At 51.6% G+C, this 27785-nt stretch overlaps 1 protein-coding gene across 1 annotated transcript; it reads left to right on the top strand.

Moving 5' to 3' along the window:
• Nucleotides 1-7505: 7505 nt before the first annotated feature.
• RAB12 (RAB12, member RAS oncogene family) lies at nt 7506-26569 on the top strand. The gene is made up of 6 exons (XM_078866911.1): nt 7506-8076; nt 17346-17406; nt 19036-19174; nt 20388-20477; nt 22010-22114; nt 23080-26569. Exons 1-6 carry the CDS (start codon nt 7671-7673, stop codon nt 23176-23178), a joined length of 900 nt encoding a protein of 299 aa, XP_078723037.1. The 5' UTR covers nt 7506-7670; the 3' UTR covers nt 23179-26569.
• Nucleotides 26570-27785: the final 1216 nt, after the last annotated feature.

Genomic DNA, 27785 nt, shown 5'->3' with positions numbered 1-27785 from the left:
AGCACATCAGCACAGCACCAGCTGTGTCACACCGACTCTGGCTTGACACGTGACCAATCAAACGCTCACCCTGGCCCCTCACCGACCAGCCACCCGCACATGAGTTGGAGCCCGACCACGGACTGCAACCCAAATCCTTCCTTCTAAATATTGTAACGAGAGCCAATCAGCGACGAGAACTAGGCTTTGCTCTAACCCCCTGACCTGCAGCGTTTGGCAAGGCCCCCCCCCCCCCCCTTATCATTTTTCGTTCGCTGTTCTATTTTTGGTGTTCACAGCCCCCCCCCCTCTCCGTCACCTCGCCCCCTCCCTCGTCACGTTGCAGTGGTCGTGAGATAATGGAGTTCGTAACGAGTGCTCGTGGTCCCTTCATCAACAACCATCGGCAAATCCGTCGGTCCCTCGCCGATGACAAAGACCCATCCCCCCCCCACACCCCCCAGGTATAAAGATCGCCAGTCACGGACTGATCGCCAGTCAAGTGACTGACTCACTCACCAACGACGACCTCACAGGGCCGACTCGTAAGGGCACCAACAGCTTACGGCAACTTGACTTCAAGTTCAAGTTTCATTTATTAGGTTTTTGCCCTCTTCTTGGTTCTTTCGGTAAAGTCACGTCGAATGGACGGCCGCTTGCGTTGTGGCCGAAACGCCGTGAGAATTATTTCATTATGTTTTATTTGTTTTATTATTTTTTTATTTCCATTCTACGTGACTTTACCGAAAGAACCAAGAAGATGAATCCCTGCAGTCACGAAAGAAGCTTTAAATCGAGGTTTTGCCCTGTGAGCCATTCGGCTCTTGAGCGTCCGTCCAAGTCGGTCACGGGGCGACTGTGTTCGTCACGGGATGTCGGTGACGCCCGTGACCGTCACGGGCGAGTGGTTAGTCACGGTGCCGCACGCGGGCACGGTGACCGACTTGTCAGCATTCACATCGCAGGCCCCCAGTCACGAGCTGACTTGTCACGGGGTCCACAGTCACGGCGAGGGTTAGCGTGCTGCGCGCTTGTGTTTTGCAACAGCTTTCTCGGTGTGAATATGGGTGTTCTGCTTGTATAGCTGAGCGCGCGCGTGTGTGTGGGTGTGTGTGCATGTATACTGTGCACGTGTGTGTAGTGTCGGTGTGTGTGTGCAGGTGTGAGTGCACGTGTGTGTGTGCATGTATACTGTGCACGTGTGTGTAGTGTGTGTGTGTGAGTGCACGCGTGTGTGTGTGCATGTATACTGTGCACGCGTGTGTAGTGTAGGTGTGTGTGTGTAGATGTGAGTGCACGTGTGTGTGTGCATGTATACTGTGTACGTGTGTCTAGTGTCGGTGTGTGTGTGTAGGTGTGAGTGCACGTGTGTCTAGTGTCGGTGTGTGTGTGTAGGTGTGAGTGCACGTGTGTGTAGTGTCCGTGTGTGTGTGTAGGTGTGTGTGTAGGTGTGAGTGCACGTGTGTGTGCATGTATACTGTGCACTTGTGTGTAGTGTCGGTGTGTGTGTGTAGGTGTGAGTGCACGTGTGTGTGTGTGCATGTATACTGTGCACGTGTGTGTAGTGTAGGTGTGAGTGCAGGTGTGTGTAGTATAGGTGTGTGTGTGTAGGTGTGTGTGTGTGTGGCGGGGTGAGAAGTGGAGCAGTGGTTTGCACACTGCACTACGAACCCGGCCCCTATAGGTTCGACTCCTAGCCACGACTAACATCAGTGGCACGCAAGGATTATCTGAAACCTGCCCTGGATATCTCACTGCCCCCTTTCTTCCCTACCTTATTCCCTCCCTCCTCCTAGGTCGACTCAGCCTTAAATGAGTACCTGCTGCGGTGTGTAAAAAAAAATCAGCTCCAGGAAGACAAAGGCGGCCTGGTTTGGTGTTTGTCATGCCGCCCTTAATAGGTGCTCGCTAACAGCACTTGCCCCACCCAGTCTACATGCCTACGTGGGGGACCTTTGTGTAGTGTGTGTGCATGTAACAGTGCGTGTGTGTGTGTCGTGGTGTCGTAATGGTACGAAGCCACGGTTCAATTCCCAACCGTGATGAACATCATCATCACCACCACCACCAGTGCCACAATCGGTATCCGAGCCTGGCTTGAACCTTCTCTGGATCGACTCGGCAGAAATGGTTGGGTAACCCCAGTTGCTGCGTTGGTCATTAACATGATCAATTGTTTTTCTGTTGGGTCTATCGGTAAAGTCACGTAGATTGGTTCAAATTAATAACAAATAAAATTAACAAAAAACTACGACGATCCTGATGACGATCGCTTGTGTTGTGATCGAAACGTCGTCGTTTTATTTTATTTGTATTAATTTGAACCTATCTACGTGACTTCACCGAAAGACCCAGGGAATATGAATTCATGCAGTCCCGAAAGCTTTAAGTCAGGAATTATCAATTGTGTTTTGTTGGATCGAGGCGGGCGTGCGTGTGCGAGATGCAGAGGTCGCAAACGGGTTTTGATTCCTTACCCGTACCCGGCCGCACCAGGGTGGCAAATGGGTACCCGTACCCGGCCGGGTACGGGTACTCTACCCGTACCCTACACGAAATGAGTGACAAACGGCTACTCACCAGTGACTCACGTCCTACCCGTACCCGGCCGCACCAGGGTCGCAAACGGGTACCCGTACCCGGCCGGGTACGGGTAGCCGGGTATCGGGTAGGGTACGGGTATCGGGTACCCGGTTGCGACCTCTGGCGAGATGCCGACCAGTGGGGAGCAGTGGCGCAGTGGTTAGCGCGCTGCGAAACGAACCCGGCGACCCGAGTTCCATTTCCGGCTTCACGATCGTCATACCAGTGACGATTATCTCAACCGGTCCCGGGCCTCCCCTCGGTCGACTCAGCCTCTAATGAAGTCCTTATGTACAGATATCACCATTGGGGAGACAAAGGCGGTCGGGCGTGGTGTCGGCCACACCACCCCCTCCCTCGTGTGCTCGCTAACAGCACTTGCCCCGACAGCCTGTAAAGGCTATACAGGGGATCTTTGTCTTTTGTATGAGTGTAGTGCATGTATATATGTTGTGTGCGTCTTTTTGTTATTCAACGGTATTATTTATTGTTTTGGTGTCCGTGTACGTGTGGGGAGCGGTGGTGCAGTGGTTGGCGCGCTGCGCTACCAACTCGGTCACCCGAGTTCGATTCCAGCTCATGGCCAACAATAGTGACGATTAATCTGAACCGGTCCTGGGCCTCCCCTAGGGCGACTCAACCTCAAATGAGTTTCATTGGGGAGACAAAGGCGGCCTCACATGGTTCTGACCGTACCCAACCCCCTTCGTGTGCCGTGCCAGCCTTCATAGGTGCTCGCTAACAGCACTTGCCCAAACAGTCTGTTAAGGCTATACAGGGAGTCTTTGTCTTTGTTATAGCTGTGTATGTATACAGTATACGTACATACACCGTTATTATTCAATATTATGTTGCTTAATATTTATTTTATATCACCACAGTATATATATCATTAGCGTATGTTTTTCTTATAATTCTCAAAGAGTATTATTGCATTATGATTGCACAACAGTATTATAGTAACAGCCTGATCATTAACAGCTGTTACTAACCATAATCATTTATCTTAATTACCGACGTTAATTATAATTTATGCACAAATACGCACCTATCATTTTAAGTCGATTTGTAATTCATCGCAAATGAAAGTGATCAATTTTAGTATACAGTATATTCCATATAATGACTGCTCGATTATTGAAATCGTTTCCGATGCTCGACCAGTTCATTCGATCAGATGGGTTGGAGATTATCGACCGAATAATTTCCTACAGCGACTAACGCAGCCGTCGATAGAAATCGAATCACTCCACGTGGCTCTGAGGATTTTGATTTAAGTCACCAGGTCAGGCCCCTCTGAGCTGTGCAAATCTTTTTCGGAAGCGACCGGCCGCATGTGATTGCTCAAGAAAGTTGGGTTATCATCACTTGGACATTTATAGCAGCCAAATAGTCTAAACGCGTGACGTTGATTCTAAATGAGGAGGGAACCCCGGAGGACCCGGAGATAAAATCAACGCGACCACATGGAGAGAGACACCGCAGACTCCAAATATACAGCAGCAGGCGTCAGGGTCGGGATCGAACCCACGGCCTCCTGTATACCAGGCGAGGTAGTTAACAACTCAAAGCCACCGTGATGATGATGATGATGAGAGAAGAGAGACACACTCCAAATATACAGCAGCAGGCGTCAGGGTCGGGATCGAACCCACGGCCTCCTGCATACCAGGCGAGGTAGTTAACATCTCCGAGCCACCACAGCGGTCTGTAGTCAACATCATGCCCCGATTTAAGGCACGTGTTCCACTCTGAACTATGAATAACATTGACGGCGTTGGATGTTGCATTGCCGGTTGACGTTTTGGGGCTTTGGATTTCAGAAAGAACAAAAAACGCGCCACGTACACATCAATTATAGTTTTTTTCAAATCGCTATATTCATATCACATGTTTACCTTTCATTTCTATGTAGCGGTTAGCACGCAGCGCTACGAACGCGGTAACCCGAGTTCAATTCCCGCTCACGGCCAACACCAGTGACGAATATCTGAACGGGTCCTAGGACTCCCCTAGGTCGACTCAGCCTCAAATGAGTACCTGGTGCGGTGTGCCAACATCGTCACTGGTGGTGGCCATCCACCCCCTCGTGTGCCGTGCCGGCCTTCATAGGTGCTCGCTAACAGCACTTGCCCCAACATTCTGTTAAGGCTATACGGGGGATCGTTGTTTTTGATGATGTGTAGCGAATAATCGACTCCTGAAATCAATACTTACTTTGGATGAATGTCAATTGTGTCCACGCTAAAAAAAACTTCAGAGGCGTTTGGACTAATTACATTTTAAATGCTTATTACCAGGACAGGACGAATACGACTGAAAATTATGATGGTGGTAGTGGTAACGACGGTGGTGGTGGTGGTGATGATGATAGGAGTGACGATCATGGTGGTGATGGTGAATATGATGGTGATAATGATGGCTGTGATAAGATGATAATGATTATGGTGGTGATGGGGGTCATGGTGGCAATGATAGTGAGGAGGAGGATGATAATGATGGTGATGATGGTGAATATGATGGCGAGGATGATAATCATGGTGATGATGGTGGTGGTAATGATGGTGATGGTGAAGTTTTACGTGGACGATAGTGATCGGAAGATGGTGGTAATGACGGTGATGATGGTTTGAAGGCGCTTTCTCCATCCTCTCTGTGTTGTCAGGACCACATTTTCCGTCATTTGCGGTCACGGATAAAATCGTTGATGTTGATGTTGTTAATTATTCTTTTGATTATGTTAATGATGATGATGTTCATGATGAACACGCCCCCCCCCCCTCTATGCCCCAGCCCCCACCCCCTGCTTGTTCACGTGACCACGGTCTCGACAATAAACACCCCCCCACGAAGCGTGGACACGTGCGTGTGTGACACTTCGTGTGTGTGTGACACTGCGTGTGTGTGTGTGTGAGAGAGTGTGTGTGTGACACTGCGTATGTGTGTGTGAGAGTGTGGGGAGCGGTGGTGTAGCGGTTAGCGCGCTGCGCTATGAACCTAGCGACCCGGGTTCGATTCCCGCTCACGGCCAACACCAGTGACGATTATCTGAACCGGTCCTGGGCTTCCTTTAGGTCGGCTCAGCCTGAAATGAGTACCTGGTGTGGTGTGTAAACATCGCCACTGGGGAGACAAAGGCGGTCGGGCGTGGTGCTGGCCACCCACCCTCTCGTGTACCGTTCCGGCCTTCATAGGTGCTCGCTAACAGCACTTGCCCGAACAGTCTGTTAAGGCTATACGGGGGATCTTTGTGTGTGTGTGAAACTGCGTGTGTGTGAAACTGCGTGTGTGTGAAACTGCGTGTGTGTGAAACTGCGTGTGTGTGAAACTGCGTGTGTGTGAAACTGCGTGTGTGTGAAACTGCGTGTGTGTGAAACTGCGTGTGTGTGAAACTGCGTGTGTGTGAAACTGCGTGTGTGTGAAACTGCGTGTGTGTGAAACTGCGTGTGTGTGAAACTGCGTGTGTGTGAAACTGCGTGTGTGTGAAACTGCGTGTGTGTGAAACTGCGTGTGTGTGAAACTGCGTGTGTGAAACTGCGTGTGTGTGTGTGTGTCACTTCGTGTGTGTGAGACTGCGTGTGTGTGTGTGTGTCACTTCGTGTGTGTGACACTTCGTGTGTGTGTGACACTTCGTGTGTGTGTGACACTTCGTGTGTGTGTGACACGGCCAACACCAGGGACAAATATCTAGACCAGTCCAGGGCTTCCCCTAGGTCGACTCAGTCTCAAATGAGTACCTGGTTGCGGTGTGTAAACATCGCCACTGGGGAGACATCCACGCGATGCGCATCAATACCAGTGGTCATTTAGGTGACCTGGGCTTCCTTTAGGTCGACTCAGTTTGAAATGTAACCCGATTCATGCAAAACTCTGGTCAAATCTCCCCCTCGATCAATGTGACCTTAACATGTGTTCGCTGTCCGAGCTTGTGTCTGTACTTTCAAGGTTATATTGGGGGGACGTGTGTGTGTGTTTATATGTTTGTTGTGATACTGCAATGTGTGTACATGCACACAACACACGCACGCGCCCAATGCGACGGACAGCGCCCAGATCTCGCAAGGCAAGTAGGTTTGAAGCAGGATATTTAATTATACATGTGGGTGACCACCACCACCGTGCAGTGTAGCGAGTAGTGTAGTGTATAGTGTATAGTAGTGTATCGTGGAGTGTATAGTAGTGTAGTGTATAGTAGTGTATAGTGTATATTAGTGTAGGTTAGAGTGTAGTGTATAGTAGTGTAGTGTATAGTAGTGTAGTGTATAGTAGTGTAGTGTATAGTAGTGTAGTGTATAGTGTAGTATATAGTAGTGTAGTGTATAGTGTAGTATACTAGTACAGCACACCGGTGTGTTGGAGAGCCAAGCCACAACATTCACACTCTGAGTACGACGTTTCGCCAGTAATTACAACTAGTTTACACCGTGGCACCTAATGAGAATTAAACATTAAACATATTATCTATCCGCTAAACAATAGGTTAATTAGTAATATTAATAGTGACGACGGTAAGAGCTTTAGTTATGCAAAGTGAGGCGGGAAAAGTTGATGACGGGGTCACGTGGTGAGGGAGGGGTCACGTGGTGGAGGAGGGGTCACGTGGTGGGGGGGAGGGGCTACTGTGGTGGGGGAGGGGCTACTGTGGTGGGAGAGGGGCCACTGTGGTGGGGGGCGGGGTCACGTGGTGGGGGAGGGGCTACTGTGGTGGGGGGAGGGGTCACGTGGCGGGGGAGGGGCTACTGTGGTGAGGGGGAGGGGCTACTGTGGTGGGGGAGGGGCTACTGTGGTGGGGGAGGGGCTACTGTGGTGATGGGGAGGGGCTATTGTGGTGAGGGGAGGGGCTACTGTGATGAGGGGCGGGGCTGCGGGGGGAGACGTGAGTCTGAGGGGCGGGGCTGAGGGTGACGCACAGCTGTTGTTGGCGCATGCGCACTGCACGCCCCTCAAAGTTTTTCGGGGGTCGCGCGCCAGGAGTTGAGAACCCCGGGACCCCCTCTCAACGAAATCCCCGAAACCCCCGACGACTCGGGGCCTCAACTCGGGGCCTCAACTCCTCGCCTCGCCTCCGAGCGAGACAAGCGGGGCGACAAGGACCCGGCCACAGCAACATGGAATTGGGCGGCGGGGCCGGCGCCGCGGAGAAGCGGTTTCGCGGTTTGGGGACCCCTATCCCGCTGGGGTCCCAGGGTCCTGGGAGCGTCAACACTCGGATCCCTCCCGCGTCGGGGATCACCCCGATGGGGTCACGGACCCCGGGGGCTTTGACCGCTCGGAGCCCCGGGTCGGGTAGCCTCGTCGTGGGAGAAGGAGGAGGAGGGGGAGGAGGAGGAGGGGGGACACTGACCCCCGCAGGGACCCCGCGGGGCCGGAGGACCCCCTCGGGGCGCGTTCCCCCGCGGCCCGCGGACCTCAAGTTCCAGTTAATCCTCATCGGGAACCGCGGCGTGGGCAAGACGAGCCTCATGGAGAGGTTCACGGACGACGCCTACAGCGACGCGTGCAAGTCCACAGTGGGTGCGTGGTGCCGGGGCTGGGTGGTGTGCGTGAGTGATGAGGGGGGCTATGAGGGGGAGACGCAGTGGGTGGGCGAGGTGCTGGGGGCTGGGTGGTGTGCGTGGGTAGAGAGGGGGAGACGCAGTGGGTGGGCGAGGTGCTGGGCTGGGTGGTGTGCGTGGGTGATGAGGGGGGCTATGAGGGGGAGACGCAGTGGGTGGGCGAGGTGCCGGGGCTGGGTGGTGTGCGTGGGTGATGAGGGGGGCTATGAGGGGGAGACACACAGTGGGTGGGCGAGGTGCTGGGCTGGGTGGTGTGCGTGAGTGATGAGGGGGGCTATGAGGGGGAGACGCAGTGGGTGGGCGAGGTGCTGGGGGCTGGGTGGTGTGCGTGGGTGATGAGGGGGGTGGAGAGGGGGAGACGCAGTGGGTGGGCGAGGTGCATGGGAGACGGAGGAGACGTGGATTTATGGGGGGGGACATGGGGAGACGCCAGGAGAGACACGTGGGCATGAGGACATGGAGTTTAGGGACACAAGGAGACACTGGGGAGACGGGGGGGGGCATAGGATACGCACTTGGAGAGGGGGGGGGCATAGAGGGCATTGTGGATGTGTGGGCATGGGGAGACACGGGGGGCATTGAGGGCATGGGGAGACATGTGGGGCATTGAGGGCATGGAGAGACGTGGGGCATTGAGGGCATGGGGAGACATGTGGGGCATTGAGGGCATGGGGAGACACGGGGGGCATTGAGGGCATGGGGAGACATGTGGGGCATTGAGGGCATGGAGAGACGTGGGGCATTGAGGGCATGGAGAGACATGTGGGGCATTGAGGGCATGGAGAGACATGTGGGGCATTGAGGGCATGGGGAGACATGTGGGGCATTGAGGGCATGGGGAGACATGTGGGGCATTGAGGGCATGGGGAGACATGTGGGGCATTGAGGGCATGGGGAGACATGTGGGGCATTGAGGGCATGGAGAGACATGTGGGGCATTGAGGTCATGGGGAGACATGTGGGGCATTGAGGTCATGGGGAGACATGTGGGGCATTGAGGGCATGGGGAGACACGGGGGGCATTGAGGGCATGGAGAGACATGTGGGGCATTGAGGGCATGTGGAGACACGGGGGGCATTGAGGGCATGGGGAGACATGTGAGGCAATGAGGGCATGGGGAGACACGGGGGGCATTGAGGGCATGGAGAGACATTAGGAGGGGGGGCAGAGGAGACATGGGGAGACATGTGGGGCATTGAGGGCATGGGGAGACATGTGGGGCATTGAGGGCATGGGGAGACACGGGGGGCATTGAGGGCATGGAGAGACATGTGGGGCATTGAGGGCATGGGGAGACACGGGGGGCATTGAGGGCATGTGGAGACACGGGGGGCATTGAGGGCATGGAGAGACATGTGGGGCATTGAGGGCATGTGGAGACACGGGGGGCATTGAGGGCATGGGGAGACATGTGAGGCAATGAGGGCATGGGGAGACACGGGGGGCATTGAGGGCATGGAGAGACATTAGGAGGGGGGGCAGAGGAGACATGGGGAGACATGTGGGGCATTGAGGGCATGGGGAGACATGTGGGGCATTGAGGGCATGGGGAGACACGGGGGGCATTGAGGGCATGGAGAGACATGTGGGGCATTGAGGGCATGGGGAGACACGGGGGGCATTGAGGGCATGTGGAGACACGGGGGGCATTGAGGGCATGGAGAGACATGTGGGGCATTGAGGGCATGTGGAGACACGGGGGGCATTGAGGGCATGGGGAGACATGTGAGGCAATGAGGGCATGGGGAGACACGGGGGGCATTGAGGGCATGGATAGACATTAGGAGGGGGGGCAGAGGAGACATGGGGAGACATGTGGGGCATTGAGGGCATGGGGAGACATTGGGGGGGGGGGGCATTGAGGGCATGGGGAGACATTGGGGGTACAGAGGAGACAGCGGTGCACATGGAGGGGGCATCATAAGCGACGGGGAGACGAGGAGAGAGACGGGGGGCACACACACGGGGACCAGGAGGGACATGAGGATACGGAGAGGAATTGACGCGTGGGAGACATCAGCAGGCGTGTGCACATGGAGACGTTGAGTTGACACGATGAGACAGGGATTGGAGAGATACAGGGACACATAGCGGGACAGACGGGGACAGAGAGAAGAGACAAGACAAGGGGACACGGTGACAGGGGGACAAGGGGATGCAGGGATGAGAGGAAGGAGCCTTGATGACCTGGGCGTGTGGAGGAAACGCGGGGTGGTGCCACTCGGGCACAGGGAGACGTGGAGTGGACACGAGGGACGTGGGGAACACGGAAACAAGACAGAGGAGGGACATTGGGGCACAATTGGACACGGGGACAGGGTGGCATGAGGTTTGCGGACAAAGACAAAGCTCCCCCGTATAGCCTTTGCATATACTGTTGGGCAAGTGCTGTTGGCGAACACCTATAAAGGCCGGTTCGTCGCACAACCACGGCCCGGCCTTCTTTGCCTTTCCCTTTCTAACGATGACACCGCATTGGGTACCTATTTGAGGCCGCACCGACCTAGATGAGGTCTAGGACCGGTTCAGACGACACTCGCCACTGATGTTATCGATAACCACTGCGCCACCACTCCATCTACTCACACCACACTCAAATCGTCAACAACAGCGGCCATTCGTCACGAACACACCCAGGACAGCGCTTGTGCCAGGCACGGTGCACTTTGAGTTGGAAGAGTGAGAATCGCCGGTCGCGCATCCGTCATTCATCTTGAATCGGCTGATCCATTGCACCTGGGTCTGTCCCCTTGACCTTCCACACTTAACGCGATAGCCGCAAAGTGCACCTAGCCTGGCACAACAGTTAACTTATAACACCTGGGTCTGTACCGTCACCTCCAGTTAGCACCAACACATAAACTATCGCATCTATTCACGCTCTGATAACACACACTGTGGCCAGACTCTAAATATACCAGGGAATCACACGAGTCAACAACAGCCACAACAGGCACAACTAACAACACAAACACAACACTAACATTGGGACCACAGAACCAACAACACAACCACAGACTAACATTAGAACCACAACCAACAACACAAACACAGACTAACAGAACCACGCAACCAACAACACAAACACAACACTAACATTAGAACCACAACCAACAACACAAACACAGACTAACATTAGAACCACAACCAACAACACAAACAGACTAACAGAACCACGCAACCAACAACACAAACACAACACTAACATTAGAACCACAACCAACAACACAAACACAGACTAACATTAGGACCACACAATCAACAACACAAACACAACACTAACATTAGGACCACGCAACCAACAACACAAACACAGACTAACAGAACCACCAACACAAACACAGACTAACAGAACCACACAACCAACAACACAAACACAGACTAACATTAGAACGACAACCAACAACACAAACACAGACTAACAGAACCACGCAACCTACAACACAAACACAGACTAACATTAGGACCACAAAATCAACAACACTAACACAGACTAACATCAGGACCACAACCAACAACACAACCAACAACACTAACATCAGGACCACACAACCAACAACACAAACACAAGACTAACATTAGGGCCACAACCAACAGCACAAACATTGGGACCACACAGCCAACAACACCAACACTAACATTGGGGCCACAATAACCAACAATACAAAGACAACACAAGACTGGGAGCACACAGAGCCGTAGTGTTAACCGCAAGACACATTAACAAACGTAGGTCAACACAGGACCGTAAACCTTGAGCAAAAGAGAAAAGAAATAACTTACTTTCTACGTGTTATATATTACTGTCGCTCACTACCAATGGATATCAAAATCAGGATCTTTATTTTTCCTGGAAGAATCCGATGAGCTATCAAGCTCTTTTCACGGATGTCCAGTAGGGTCGGGTCAGAAAGTTACAACAACAAACAGCTCGAAAACACGACAGGAGTGCAAAGTGTAGGAAAGGTAAGAAAATGACAATTGTTGTTTTATTTTACCAGCTGAAGCCCACTGAGCTATGAGCTTCTTTACAGAAGCGACCTTGCCACAAAGTATAGCTCAAAGAAGTGGCTTATCGTGTGGAAATGTATAGCAGCCAAAAAATCTAAACAAAATACAAAACCTGTTCTGGGCCACCCCTTGGTCGACTCAGCCTCAAATATGTTCCCTGTACTGTGCGTGTAAAAGCATCATAACTGAAGAGACAAAGGCGGCCGGGAGTGGTTTCAGGCCACATCACACCACCAACTCGTGTGCTTTGCCGAGTTTGATTGGCGTTGACTAACAGCACTTTCCCCAACAGTCTATGTAGGCTATACAGGGGATCTTTGTCTATGTACACTTGTATTATGTCCGTATACATGGGGGCAGGGGTAACCTTTGTTATTGGTTAAAGATAAGCAGAACTCTGTACTCTTCCTTGTTTCCACATGAGAGCAATAATATTTATGGTCCACCAGGCTAAATTGGCTTTCCAGGCCAATAATCTGAAGCAGGCTATTTTTTAACCATTAATCTCGTTGGTCGCCTTTGCCTTAACTCCGTTCGATACCGCTGGGGTGTGAACAAACGATCCGCACCGACGCACGCACGTGTTGTGCACGTTTAAGGCCGAGTCTACCTAGAGGATGCACGTAGATTGCCTCACCACCACCACCCCCCCCCAACCTCCTCCCTCATCCCAAGCGCCGCTATTCGGGGAATAGGGTTAAATATAGACGAGAAGACTCGCCTCTTGGTGCACGGGGAGAGAGACGGGGTAGAGGAGGGGGACCTCCAAAAGGGAGATGGAATATCTCGTGAAGAAGAGGGGAATCTTTATTTAGAATGGACGAGGAGGAATCCGATGAGCTATGAAGCGTCCTCGTAGGTTCTTTCGGTAAAGTCACGTAGGTAAAAAAATAAGAATGAAATAAAATAATAATAAATGAAAATAACTAAATTAAATCACGACGTTTCAGAAGCAACACAAGCCTCCGTCATCAGGTGTAACTGCTCCAGTAGAACTACTGGAGCAGTTTTTTTACTGGAGCAGTTACACCTGATGACGGAGGCTTGTGTTGTATTTATTTTCATTTATTATTTCATTATTATTATTTTTACCTACGTGACTTTACCGAAAGAACCTAAGAGTATGAATCCTTGCAGTCACGAAAGCTTCAAATCTAGAAGCTATGAAGCTCTTCCCACCCCCCCCCCCCCAAACATGTCCAGAAAGTTATATCAACAAGCAAAGCAACAACCAAAACCGGTAGAAGAGCAAGATAGAGAAAAAGTAAGCAAGTCGCTAATACGAAATAATATTTTTAAAAGTACAGAAATCAAGTTCAAGTTCATTTATTAGGTATAGCCCTGTGAGCCATTCAGCTCTTGAATCGGGTGCAACCGCAACAAACAAAAAACAAAAACATGAACAAAAAACATCTTAAAGTGAATATGTGACTAAGTGCAAACAGAAAATCCAAGAAAAGACAGCAAAACATTGCAGAAAAAACACCGTACACCAACGCTGTGTGCAAAAATCCCAGTGGGATGCAAGTCAAACAACAACAACAACCACAAGACAGCTTAGATTAAGGCCATCAGTCTAACTCTGTACTACAACAAACAAACATGGCTAAACCAATACACTTTTCGAAATCACCAAAATAAAGCCATGAAAGCAATGAAAAAGCAATCATAGGAACTGTGACAGAATTTTCACAATAAATGGCATAAACAACATGTACTACTAAAACCCTGCAGCCATAGCTGGCTGCATGAGTCACTCCACCTTTAAGATCAGCACACTAAATCAAAACACAGGTCATAAAAGAGAATATAAGAGATTAGCGGAGGGAAGGAATCAACCAAAGTTCCAGGTTTAGGACTTTAATTCAGCCACCGCGACATTCCAGTGATTGCAGAAGGTCAAAAAGTTTTAGCGAAGATTCGAAATTTGGCCCCGGGTTTCAAATGTTTTGGCCTCGGCCAAAAGGGAGGCGGGGCTACCTGGGGTAGGGGCGGGGCTACATGGACAGGGGGCGGAGCTACCTGAACAAGGGGTGGGGCCAGCTTCAGAAGCAGCGAATCCGCTCACTGTGTGCGGTGCTAGTGGTCGAGTGGGCGTGGTTATGTAAAAGTAGGCGGTGCTACCCACTGACCCATGTATCCCAGTTGAGCCTCTCGGAAAAAAATCTGCTCTCCCATGGCCAAATCACCCCGGAATGCGCCCGAACTTGTCAGAAGCTAAGCAAACTTGAGCCTGGATAGTGCTCGGATTGGTGACCACACGTGCACAGCAGAAGCGTGCGTTTAAAGTATTTGGCTATTATAAATGTACACGTGACGGCAAGACACTTTCGTTGTGCTATCATTTGTGGCCAGGTCGCTTCTGAAAAAAGCTATATACTGTAGCTCAGTGTGCCTCACCTGGTGAAATAAAAATAGTTTAAAGATAACAGGTTGTTATAGGTGGCTGCAGGGTTTTCGTTAAACTATAAAACTATAAATGACAGTATTTTTTATTTTAGCCGGTAAGGCCCACCGCCGAGTTTTACTGCATTTTTTCTGAAGCGACCTGGCTAGAAATGCTAGCTCAACGAAGTGGCTAATGTGGAAATGTATGGCAGCCAAATGCTCTAAACGCGTGCTTATAAATGCGGACGGAAAAACCGGAGGCCCCCGGGAGAAATCCACGTGACCTCGAGGAGAGAGAGAACACGCAAACTCCAAATACTGTATACAGGCGTCAGGATGGGGTTTTAACCTACGACCTTTATACCAGGCGAGGTAGTTAATGTCTCGCCACCATGGTGGGTAGCACGTGAATTATGGTCAAATGTTGATTTGAAGCTTTCGTGATTGCAGGAATCCATGCCCTTTGGTTCTTTCGGTAAAGTCACGTGGGTATAAAATAAATAAAAATATTTACTAAATAAAATAATTTCTTTTATTTCATCAAATAACTTCCACGACCCGCACGGCATGGGGAGGCCCTCATCCAGCAGTCGGTTGACACAATAACACGACGGCTCTAAGAGACGGGGGGCACAGACACAGACGCACCATACGGAGGATGGGAAAGCGGGAGAGGGTGGGTGTGAAACATCAGCACTGGGGAGACAAAGGCGGCCGCGCGTGGTTCTAGCCACGCCCACCTTCGTGTGTCGTGCCGGCCTTCATAGGTGCTCGCTCACAGCATTTGAGGGTGTGTTTGTGTGAACTAATGTGTGTTGGTGAGTGTGTTTGGAGCGGTGGTGGAGTGGTTAGCGCGCTGCTTTACAAACCCTGCGACTTGAATTCGATTGCCGCTCACGGCCAACACCTGTGAGGATTATCTGAACCGGTCCTGGGCCTCCTCTCGGTCGACTCAGCCTCAAATGAGTACCCGGTGTGTAAACATCGCCACTAGGGAGACAAAGGTGGTCGGGCGTGATGCTGGCCCACCCACCCCATCGTGTGCCGTGCCGGCCTTCATAGGTGCTCGCTAACATCGCTTGCCCCAACATAGGATTCATCTTCTTGGTTCGTTCGGTAAAGTCACGTAGAAGGGAAATAATAAAATAATATAAATATAAAGCAATAAAAATTCTCACGACGTTTCGACTGCAACACAAGCAATCATCATCAGGTGTGAAATCCACTTTTTTCTAAATTTCTTACTGTGGATTTCACACCTGATGATGATTGCTTGTGTTGCAGTCGAAACGTCGTGAGAATTTGTATTGTTTTATATTTATATTATATTATTATTTCCCTTCTACGTGACTTTACCGACCGAAAGAACCAAGAACATGAATCCCTGCAGTCACGAAAGCTTTCAATCAAAATCCAACAGAGGATGCGTGAGCTAATGTTTGTTGGTGAGAGTGAACGCAATGGGTGTGTGCGTGCCATGGCCAATAACACGCGCCTGTGAGTAACATGGCACTTTGCCGCAAGCTGTGGCTGTTACGTGATACTAACACACAATCACACACACGCGTGCCTCAATACACATGCTATACACAACGACCCTCCCCTTGTAGCGTTAGCATTCCGTTAGGGCAAGTTAGCGCCTATGAAGGCCGGTAATGTAACTGTACACGAGAGGGGTTGGTTGGCCAGCACATGCCTGCCCGCCTTTGTCTCCCTCGTGGCGATGCTTACAAATCACACCCGGTACACGCCGACCTAGGGGAGGCCCAGAACCGGTTCGCCGTGAGCAGGAATACAACTCGGATCGCTAGCTTCCTGGAGCGGCGCGCTAACCATTACACACCAGAGGTCGCAAACGGGTTTTGATTCCTTACCCGTACCTGGCTGCACCAGGGTCGCGTACCCAGCCGGGTACGGGTACCCGTTCCCTACCCGTACCCGTACCCTACCCGAATGAGTGACAAACGGTTACTCACCAGTGACGCACGGCCTACCCGTACCCGTACCCGGCCGCACCAGGATCGCAAACGGCTACCCGTACCCGTACCTGACCGGGTACGGGTAGCCGGGCATCGGGTAGGGTACGGGTATCGGGTACCCGGTTGCGACCTCTGTTACACACGCCTGTATGTATACATGGACGTGCCCGAATGTGTACACGTGCACGGTTCTACTCGCACGCACGCCTGTATGCACACAGATGCTAGGCTCTAGGTGCACATGTTTATGTACGTAAACTGCTGTGTAAAGACAAAGGTCCCCCATGTAGCCTCGGTAGACTGTTGGGGCAAGTGCTGTTAGCAAGCGCCTATGAAGGCCGGCACGTCACGCGAAGGGGGTGGGTGGCCAGCAGCACCACGACCGGCCGCCTTTGTCTCCGCAGTGCTAATGTTGACATACCGCAATAGGTGTATTGGTTTGCGGCTGAGTGGACCTAGGGGAGGCCCAAGACCGGTTCACTGGTATTGGCCGTGAGCGCACTCGTGTCACCGGGTTCGTGGCGCAACGCTCTAAGCTCTGCGCCACCGCTCCCCACCGCTTGTACACATACGTACTTGCCCTAGCACACGTAATTCTGTCATACAGTACACACACACACACGCAGACCTGTGCCCTCGCGGTCTGTAGCCGTGTGTATGTATGTTGAACTTCGTTCGCACCGTACGTAGCCAACTGTGATCATCGGAGAGTTGCGAGGGAAGGACAACAAACTAGACGCAACAAATCTGTGTGTGTGGGTATCGACCCAGCGACAGGACTCTGTGGTGGGCGGTGATGCCAGCATCAGCGTATCTGTGTGTGTCTCTCTCTCTCCCTCTCTCTCTCAGGCGTTGATTTTAAAATCAAGACCATCGAGCTGGGCGGAAAGAAAATCCGATTGCAGATCTGGTGAGCCTCGAACACGCACACGGAGACGAAGTTCCCCCCCGTATAGCGTCTGCAGGCCGTTGGGCTAACTCCTGATCACGCTGCACCTAAAAAAGCTGGTTCAGTCCACGAGGGCTTTGGTGGCCAACGCCACACCCGTCCGCCCCTTGTCTTTCCGGAGCTGATGTTTACACACCACACCAGGTGCTCATTTTATAAGGCTGCTGAGGTGACCTTGAGGAGGCCCAGGATTGGTTCAGATATTTGTCACCGATGTTGGCCGGGTGAGTAATGCAGTGCACTAACCAATGCGCCACCGCTCCTCTCGAACGCACGCGCACACACATGCACGCGTACACTGCATGCGTTTCGCAACAGCCGCCGTTCACCACTAAGTGGCCGTGATGTCACAGCAGTGCTTGTGCCAGGATAGATGCATATTGAAACCACGTGAAGTGTGCCAGGGTGGCTGGCAGGAGGTCACGGGACAGACCCAGATGCCGTGGGTTGACTGACTGAGATGACTGGCAGATGAAAATTCTGTGCTCCCCACTGTGCAAACTTTGCTGTATGTTATACACCTGTTGCTCCGCTCGTTGTTGTGGGCATCGCTCCTCTGCTCTCGGTTGTTGCTGGAAGCCAACAGCCTCCAACTGCCCAGTAGCGTCCTTCACGGGCCTCCTCCACAGATGTCGATCTTGACACCGCTGTTACTTGTCATCAGGGAGTCTGCTTAGCTCAGGTTCTCCTGTACCACATTAGCTCATCGATCTCTTCTGTAGGCCATGCCAAGCCTGTTTAGCCTCCACTATCCAGCCAAACAGCAGCTGCTTGGACATGCGGGATACATGGCCCAGTGAACACTTCCATCGCTTGTGAAAATGTGTCGCGATCATTCAAGGATATGTGAGCTCCTCACGTAACCCAGCTTGATTAAACTCAGGATTGATCATCCTTAAGTTTGCTGAGTGGTGGTGGTCCATGTGGCCTGTAATCCAGCACCACTGTGGAAGCAGCAAGGGCTGGTGGATCGCAGAAACGTCATGAAACTCCAATCTCGTGAGAGTTGGGGAGGAGTCATACCCTGGCTCGCCAGCAGAAGGTGGTTCAGCAAATGTGGAGTCAAACTGTTCCATCTATACGGGGATAGAGCGTTGCCCCCTCGCACGTGTGGGCTTTCTCCAAGTGCTCCGGTTTCCTCCAACATGTGAACGCTCATTTATTGCCCAATAAGACTTTCATACATAGAGGATTGCAGAGCTTGGGGAGGGGAATTCTTTCACTGGCTGACCGCGTGGGAGTTGCCTTCTGTGCTTGCTTTTGGTTCCTCCTCGTCGTATCGAGAGCAAGCAGACACCGTGCGGCAGCGGAGCGTTACAAGTTGAAATAATTATGATTGTCATTATCATCATGGGCAGGCCAGGGTGGATCAAAATCTAGCTGTGAAACTCACGATGGATCGTAGGCAGGCCACTGTTGTTAGCATCAAGACGAAGGCTTAAGTGTTGATGTCCGTTCGTCAGGGCGCCTAGACTAGCCGATGGTGCCGACGCCCCCGGCAAAGAATCGATTGCCCGGCTGCAGGATGATAACCCAACGTCGGTGGCCTCCTGCCGAAGTTGACCCTGCCGAGTTTGTGCCCCTGGTCAGGGACACGGCCGGGCAGGAGCGCTTCAACAGCATCACGTCGGCCTACTACCGGGGGGCGCGCGGAATCCTGCTCGTATACGACCTCACGCGCAGAGACTCCTTCCTCGACCTGCACAAGTGGATGAGCATGGTGGACAAGGTGGGTGGGGGCGTGGTGGGCCCGGTTGATGATGAGGTTGCTTGTGAGATGGGATGTGGATGGCTTAGTGGACGGGATATACCAGGTGGTGGTTGAGGCCGGGCTGTTGGGCGTATGATGAGGCTGAGATGAAGTGGAAGAGAGAGATGACATGAAGATGGTTGGTTTGGGGTTGAAGAAATGGGTGGTTGAGAGAGTTGAGTGGGTAATTTTGTGGGTGTATGAGGTGGACATGAAAGACACAGATGGTGAGTGTGTAGCATATGTGGTGCACTGTGTGTGTACAGTACATGTGGTGTACTCTATATGGTATGCGCAGTGTGCGTACTTTGTTTTGTGGACTGTGTATGACGGTGTGTGTGGTGCGTAGTGTGCGTGTGTGTTTGTACGTTGTGTGTGTGTATTTGTGGCATGAGTGGGCAGCAATAGTTTGCGTGCTGCGTTATTAACCAGTGACGCGAGTTGGATTCCCGCTCACGGCCAACACCAGTGACGATTATCTGAATCGGTTCTGGACCACCCCTAGGTCGACTCAGCCTCAAATGAGTATCTGGTGCAATATGTGGACCTCGCCACTAGGGAGAAAAAGGCGTGTGGTTTTGGCCACCCACCCCCTCGTGTGCCATGCCGGACCTTCATAGGTGCTCGCTAACAGCACTTGCCCCAACAGTCTGTTCAGGTTATATTGCGGATATTTGTCTTTGAGTGCGGTATATGTGTATAATATATGTGTGTGTTATCGTATATGTGTTCTATCTGTTTGTGTGTATGTATGGTATCTGTATGTCTGCATAGTTTATGTGTGGTGTGTTTGGTAGGTGTGGTACGAGTGTGATGTGTGTGCGGTGTATATGGTATGTGTGGTTTGAGTGGTGTGGTGCAGTGTACGGTGTGTATATGGTATGAGTGTCGTGAGTACGGTGTGGTACGAGTGTGATGTGTGTGCGGTGTATATGGTATGAGTGGTGTAGTGCGGTGTACGGTGTGTATATGGTATGAGTGGTTTGAGTGGTGTGGTGCGGTGTACGGTGTGTATATGGTATGAGTGAGTACGGTGGTGAGTGCGGCGTGTGTGCCGTGTGCTCTGTATATGGTATGAGTGAGTACGGTGTGTATATGGTATGAGTGGTTTGAGTGGTGTGGTGCGGTGTACGGTGTGTATAGGGTATGAGTGAGTACGGTGGTGAGTGCGGCGTGTGTGCCGTGTGCTCAGTACGCCTCCGAGGACGTGGATTTGCTGCTGGTTGGGAACAAACTCGACCGGGAAGCGGAGAGGGAGGTCACGCGGGAGGAGGGGCTTAAGGTGAAGTCACACGCCCCAGGCCGCATACCAAGCACCATACTTCACCACATAATCCGATACGTCATCACATACTTCATCATCACGCACCCCCATGTACAAGCTTACATCACATACCACCATACATCACGTACCACCAAACAGTATCATCATAATGTATCACCGTACGACATGACGTGCCATCGTACATCATCACGTACCTCATCATCGCATACTCCCATACATCATCATCACCACATACCATCAAACATCATCATATACCACCATGGACCACCATACATCATCATCACGTACCACCATAAACACATCATCATCGTGTACCGTCAGGGATCGTCACGTGCTATGGACGTGGAAGCACAGAAGTACGGCACTGCCCTCTGCTGCCTTCCACGCTGTCAACGCCAATCCGTGCACCACCACCCTACACCACCACCACCACCCTATATCACCGTGATCATATGTGTCATGTTGCAATTGTGGTTTACCGTGGTCGGTGTGTATCGTTTACCCTGGTTTACCGTGGTCGGTGTGTATCGTTTACCATGGTCGGTGTGTATCATTTACCGTGCTTGGTGTGTATCGTTTACCGTGGTCGGTGTGTATCGTTTACCATGGTCGGTGTGTATCATTTACCGTGCTTGGTGTGTATCGTTTACCGTGGTCGGTGTTTATCGTTTACCATGGTTGGTGTGTATCGTTTACCATGGTCGGTGTGTATCATTTACCGTGCTTGGTGTGTATCGTTTACCGTGGTCGGTGTTTATCGTTTACCGTGGTCGGTGTGTATCGTTTACCATGGTCGGTGTGTATCATTTACCGTGCTTGGTGTGTATCGTTTACCGTGGTCGGTGTTTATCGTTTACCATGGTCGGTGTGTATCGTTTACCATGGTCGGTGTGTATCATTTACCGTGCTTGGTGTGTATCGTTTACCGTGCTTGGTGTGTATCGTTTACCGTGGTCGGTGTGTATCGTTTACCATGGTCGGTGTGTATCATTTACCGTGCTTGGTGTGTATCGTTTACCGTGGTCGGTGTGTATCGTTTACCATGGTCGGTGTGTATCATTTACCGTGCTTGGTGTGTATCGTTTACCGTGGTCGGTGTGTATCGTTTACCCTGGTTGGTGTGTATCGTTCACTCTGGTTTACCGTGGTTGGTGTGTATTGTTTACCGTGGTTGGTGTGTATCGTTTACCCTGGTTGGTGTGTATCGTTCACTCTGGTTTACCGTGGTCGGTGTGTATCGTTTACCATGGTCGGTGTGTATCGTTTACCGTGCTTGGTGTGTATCGTTTACCCTGGTTTACCGTGGTCGGTGTGTATCGTTTACCCTGGTTGGTGTGTATCGTTCACTCTGGTTTACCGTGGTTGGTGTGTATTGTTTACCGTGGTCGGTGTGTATCGTTTACCCTGGTTGGTGTGTGTCGTTCACTCTGGTTTACCGTGGTTGGTGTGTGTCGTTCACTCTGGTTTACCGTGGTCGGTGTGTATCGTTTACCGTGGTTGGTGTGTATCGTTTCCCACGCTGCACTCAGTTTGCACAGCGGTTTAGCGGCATGCGGTTCTGCGAGGCGAGCGCGCGCGAAAACCGTAACGTTGAGGACATCTTCCTACGTCTGGTGGAGGACATCGTGCGCAGGGTGAGGCACAGCGACACACGCGGCGACTGTGTCAGCAGCGTCAGGCGCCACACCGAGTGGCACAGTGACTTAGAAACACAACTGTGTTTACACTAATAGTGTTAACAAGGCAGGACGGGACACTTATTACCACGGCAGCAGTCGTAACTGTGTTTAACGGAGGCGGCATTGTACCGTCATGTTCATGGCCTTAGCGTGGTAGCAGTGATCACTTAAACACGTTCCTTCGGAGTGGGCAGGTTGGAACTTGGTTGGACAGCGCATTCGTGCACGACAGACAGACACATAATCCCTGGTGGGCAGTGTGGAACCTGTTGTTCCTACCTGTATAAGTGTAGTGTATCGTGTCGTGTATAGTGTAGTGAGTAGGTTAAACGTTGAGTTTTATAAGGGCACCATGGGGTGACCAGCCCCTCCCCACCCAGTCCCAACCTCCCCACCCAGCCCCTCCCACCTCCCACCCAGCCCCTTCCCACCCTCCCCACCCAGACCCTCCCCACCCTCCCCTCCCCACCCAGCCCCTCCCTCCCCACCCAGCTCCAGCCCCACCCCTCCCACCCCCACCCAGCCCCTCCCCCCCCCCCACCCAGCCCCTCCCCACTCTTCCCACCCTCCCCACCCAGCCCCTCCCCACCCAGCCCCTCCCCACCCAGCCCCTCCCCACCCTCCCCTCCCCACCCAGCCCCACCCTCCCCACCTAGTCCCTCCTCACCCTCCCCTCCCCACCCAGCCCCTTCCCTCCCCACCCAGCCCCCTCCCCACCCTCCCCTCTCCACCCAGCCCCACCCCTCCCACCCCCCACCCTCCCCTCCCCATATGCACGACAGACAAATAATCCCTGGTGGGCAGTGTGGAACCTGTTGTTCCTACCTGTATATAAAGTGTGTCGTGGCGTTACCGTGGTGACCTTGCTAGCAATGCTGGCGGCGTGTTAACCCGCGTGTGGGGTGTGTGTTGCCCCACAGATGCCCATGGAGCCACTATCTCGCGACCTCATGACAGGGGTCCTTGCCCTCCCCTCGGAGCCCCCCGCGCCCGAGCCCCCGACACGCAGGTGCTGCTAGCGGAGGAGTGGGCCGGAGGGGAGAGGGGAACAGAGGAGGTGGTGAGGGGAGTGGGCGGGGGGAGGTGAGATGTGGGAGCGTGAGTGGGACCAGGTCAGATGGGGTCAGGTCAGGTCAGGTGAAGGTGCATGAGGTCAAATCAGATTGGGAGAAGTCCAACAGGGACCAGCTGTGGCCAGGTCGGTTACGGTATCCACAAGTCGGGTCAGGTCAGGATTATCTTAACCAGGCCAGGAGTTGGCAACCAAAATAACAAGAATAGCCATGAATTTTGATTGAAAGCTTCGGGTCAGGTCAGGTCAGGTGAAGTGGCATGAGGTCAATTCAGATTGGGAGAAGTCCAACAGGGACCAGCTGTGGCCAGGTCAGTTACGGTATCCACAAGTCGGGTCAGATCGGATCAAGGTCAGGTCAGGATTATCTTAACCAGGCCAGGAGTTGGCAACCAAAATAACAAGATAGCCATGAATTTCGATTTAAAAGTTTCGTGACTGCAGGGATTCTTATTCTTGGTTCTTTCGGTAAAGCCACGTAGAAGGGATATAATACAATTTCCCTTCTACGTGACTTTACCGAAAGAACCAAGAATAAGAATTAGCCATGCGAGTAAGTTCGAGACGGCGCTCCTTAATAAATAGCGTCACGAAGTGGCTGTCGAAGAACCGCATGCCGCTCTGGAGCCACACGTCGCCGACCCCTGAAGCAGCCCAATTGGTCGTTTCCCTCCATCACCTCCCTCCTCCTCACCTCCTCCATCACCTCCCTCCTCACCTCCTCCATCGCGAGTCCACGCCACGTCCGAGACGCTTCGGACAACACAAAGGCACCCGGCAAGCGTCGCCACCTCGTGCAGTGCAGTCGAGGAGTGCGAGCGAGCGTCGTCTGGCGAGAGAGGAGTGTCGTCGCTTGACAAGCGCAAGGACGGTCAGGAGCCGTGTCTGGCGGGGGAGGTTTGTACGTCGATGAGTGTCGTGCGATCATGGGGATTTGTTTTCCGAGCGTGGTCCGTAATGAGCGTTGCCGTTTGAAGTTTTGTCCGTCGGGTGAGGAGCATTGTCGGCGAGTGCTGTGGGCGGCGAGTATTAATTTGTCAGTGTTAGGAACTTATTGGGTGTTGCCTGTTACGGAGTGTTGTCTGAGTGTTGTTTGGCAAAGAGAGCGTCACGACAGGGAATGTTTGTTGTCCCCTCATCGTTGCCTACTGCTCATCGTGGTCAGAGCACGGTCACCTCGAGTGTCGCTTGCTAAGGAGTGTGATGCGCTAATGTTGTCTGCCAAGGAATGGTATCTCTTACATCGTTGGGAGGATGACGTCCCAAGCAACGGAACCGATTGTCATCTTGTAGATGAAGTTTATTTGTTTAGCCATGTTTCAAACTCATGAGACCAGGATGAATATAATTGACAGCGTCCCGCCCTGGGTAGTGACCTGGGCTTGTCTGACGCGGTCCATGTGGCAATGACTGCACCGGCACCGATGTTGACGTTGACGCGCTCGATGGTAAACCTAGAGTCTGATTGGTCGTTAGCCGAGCTTCCTTCGCAAACTCGGTGCGTTGGACAAGCCCAGGGCACGCAGCCTCGAGTGGGTAGCAAGTAATTCCATTGAGCATTCTGTCTGTCGGCAGGTCGAGAGACACAATTCTCTCCACCACGTTGCTCGATCTTGCGTTGCTCTCTTCATTTGTCCGTACGTCCCTGTTGAATATTTTCTCACAGCGACGTTCTCCTGCTTCCTCTTGGTCTATTTTCCCAAAGAATCTTCCCTGCGTCACCTCCATCGGCAAAGCTGTGTCGCTACCAGGCCCGTGTTTAGACCTCTTAGCTACGGATTTAAACTACCCAATTAAACTAAACCTCCACGCAGTTAAACTAAGCCACTTTGTGCACCGATACGGTAAAATGAAGATGCATTTACTGCGGCTTACCATGGCCGGTTCAGTTTACCATGGTTTGCCGTGGTTGGTTTACCGTAGTGGGTTCCGTTTGCCCGTGGTTTCACGAGAGTGTGTGGTGTCGTGAACCCAGGGGTCATGCACACCCATAACTACTACGTATACGATCTTGATTTGAAGCTTTCGTGACTGCAGGGAATCCATACTCTTTGGATCTTTCGGTAAAGTCACGTGGGTAGAAAATGAAATGGATCGCGACGTTTCGAACTGCTGACATCAGCAGTCCTCCTGCTGTGTTTGTTTTCGCCTGATGACGGTTGCTTGTGTTGCGATCGAAACGTCGCGATCTATTAATTTACTCCATATACGAATCGCGAACTTTGGTTATTGCCCGCGCTGTTCAATGCATGTATCTTGCGCTTAGTAATTTATCTTAATCGATGAATTGTTCAATCGTTAACACCGCAACTCAATGAATTAGAAAAAGAAAAAATTATCGATTCTTGAATCAAATCTCAACCCCCCGAATCATGACTCGTCAGGACACCAAGTAGCTACTAGAGAAGAGCCACACTTGGTTTGTGTCTTCTTTTAAACTCTGAACATTGGGCTGCATTTGCAGCGCGCTGCCCATTCCTCTGCTATGCACTGCAAGGGCAACACAGATGGGGAAGCTGCAGGGGGTGCGGCAGGGAGATGCGCCGCCGCCGTTCCTGCAACGGAGGAGTGCAACTCTCTGCGGAGAGAAGCAAGAAGCGTTAGAGCAGCGTAAGGGGGAAACGCGCTTCCGCACACAAATGCAGCCCCGGTGTTCAGAGGCGCCGAGTCGATGGCAGCGACGTCCAACTCCCACGACGAAAGGCGGACGAGCGCTAAACGGAGGTGTGATGGCTTGCGATGGGAAGAAGCGAGCAGTTTTGGGGCAGAGAAAAACTATCAAACTACCCGGTAAACATGGAACGTTTGGGCCAATGGTTCCAACCGCATAGCACTGTCGACCCAACGTTGAATGTTTAATGGGTAGCCAACTTAACGCCAACACCCTGCCCTTAGCCCGAACTAACTAGCGAATCAATAATTATAGGGAGCTGTACTCGTAACAAATTGGCATATTATTCTTACGTGTCAAACCTTACAAATTGGCTTTGTCGGGTGGTGGCGGGTTTAACGACACATATTTACGTGATCTAACCCAAGAAACCTCGATTGTGGAAAAGTTATGGAACCCAGGAGGGATGATGGGCTGAGTCAACCAACCCGCAACCAGGGTTTGAACTCTCAACTTTCTGATTGCGAGCAGTTCACTTAACCGCCGAGCCAGATGCCCAGTAGCCAATCAAACACTTCAACTAGCCAATCAGTTTCGATTTAAAGCTTTCGTGACTGCAGGGATTCATATTCTTGGTTCTTTCGGTAAAGTCACGTAGAAGGGAAGTAATAAAATAACAAAAATAAAACATAATAAAATAATTCTCACGACGTTTTGGCCACAACGCAAGCAGCCGTCCTCAGGTGAAGAGGACGGCTGCTTGCGTTGTGGCCGAAACGTCGTGAGAATTATTTTATTATGTTTTATTTTTATTATTTTATTACTTCCCTTCTACGTAGCCAATCAGATTATATCCCTATTATGAACCTAATCAACTAGCCAATCAGCCACAAGTACTAGCTCTTTCATGACAGCGAACCAACTAGCCACACACCCTAACGAGCTAACCATGACAAGTATTGGTACTAGCTCTCCCATAGAATCTAACTCTGAACTAGCCAATCAAATTCTAGCGCTGACCGACTCGCAAATGATGTAACAGTACTCGGCTCTTTGCTGCCCCGAGCTCCACCTACAATAATGTTTCACCAGGGGGGGGCATTCAATGAGCAGAGCGCTCCAGAGCGCATTTCTATTCAACGGCCTGTTCGCCCCGAGCTCATTGTCACTGACAGGAGCTGCTTTGAGAGGAGCTGCCTCGTCAACGTGTCAAGATCCGGCCAATCGGAGGCACACCGTACGTTGTTCGACGCGATATGCTTAGGCATCCTAAGGCAGACCGTTCGATAAGAACTAAATTCAATCTCGTATCGCCACGGCAGGCCGCTCTGGCTCATTGAATGCACCGAAGCGCAAACCTTTTACATTTATATTTTTTTAGTGTTCGCAGATCTACGCTCCCATTTCGGTCGCCTGTGTCAAAAGAAATACGTGGCATTGTTCAACGACGTCGTTGGGCGGTTGCATAATGGCGCCATTGTGACGTCATCGACCAACGTGTGCCCGGTGGGGTTTCTCGTCCATGACGTCACTAAGTCTTGAATTACGCTCCCGGTAACTGTTGCAGTTCATCGATTTAAAGATTAAAATCGATTCTCACCGCTTGCCGAACGTGCATCGAATCATGTTGCGTGTAAATGGATTACACTGGTCAACACACTTTTTCTGGCATAAGGTATTCCAACGGTTTTAAGGTAAATTTGGGGTGCTGATTCCAAATATGGCATCGGTTTTTGTCTATCACATCAGGTTTTTGAGATCTGAAATATTGCATTTTCAATAAAAACTGCAGAAGAAAAATATTAAATAAATGTGGATATCTACATAAAATGATATTATAAACACTATCCTAAAAATACAGCACCATATTTTAACACTAAAGCAGTCACTGATTCGCAACAACTTGCAATCATAAGTGACAGAGTTAATTTCGGCTAAAATCA

This window comes from Lampetra fluviatilis, chromosome 23 (genome assembly GCF_964198595.1).
Source record: "Lampetra fluviatilis chromosome 23, kcLamFluv1.1, whole genome shotgun sequence".
In the NCBI taxonomy this organism is placed as follows: Eukaryota; Metazoa; Chordata; class Hyperoartia; order Petromyzontiformes; family Petromyzontidae; genus Lampetra; species Lampetra fluviatilis.
Note: the sequence above shows the minus strand (reverse complement) of the source record. Positions and strands in the feature narration are given on the sequence as shown.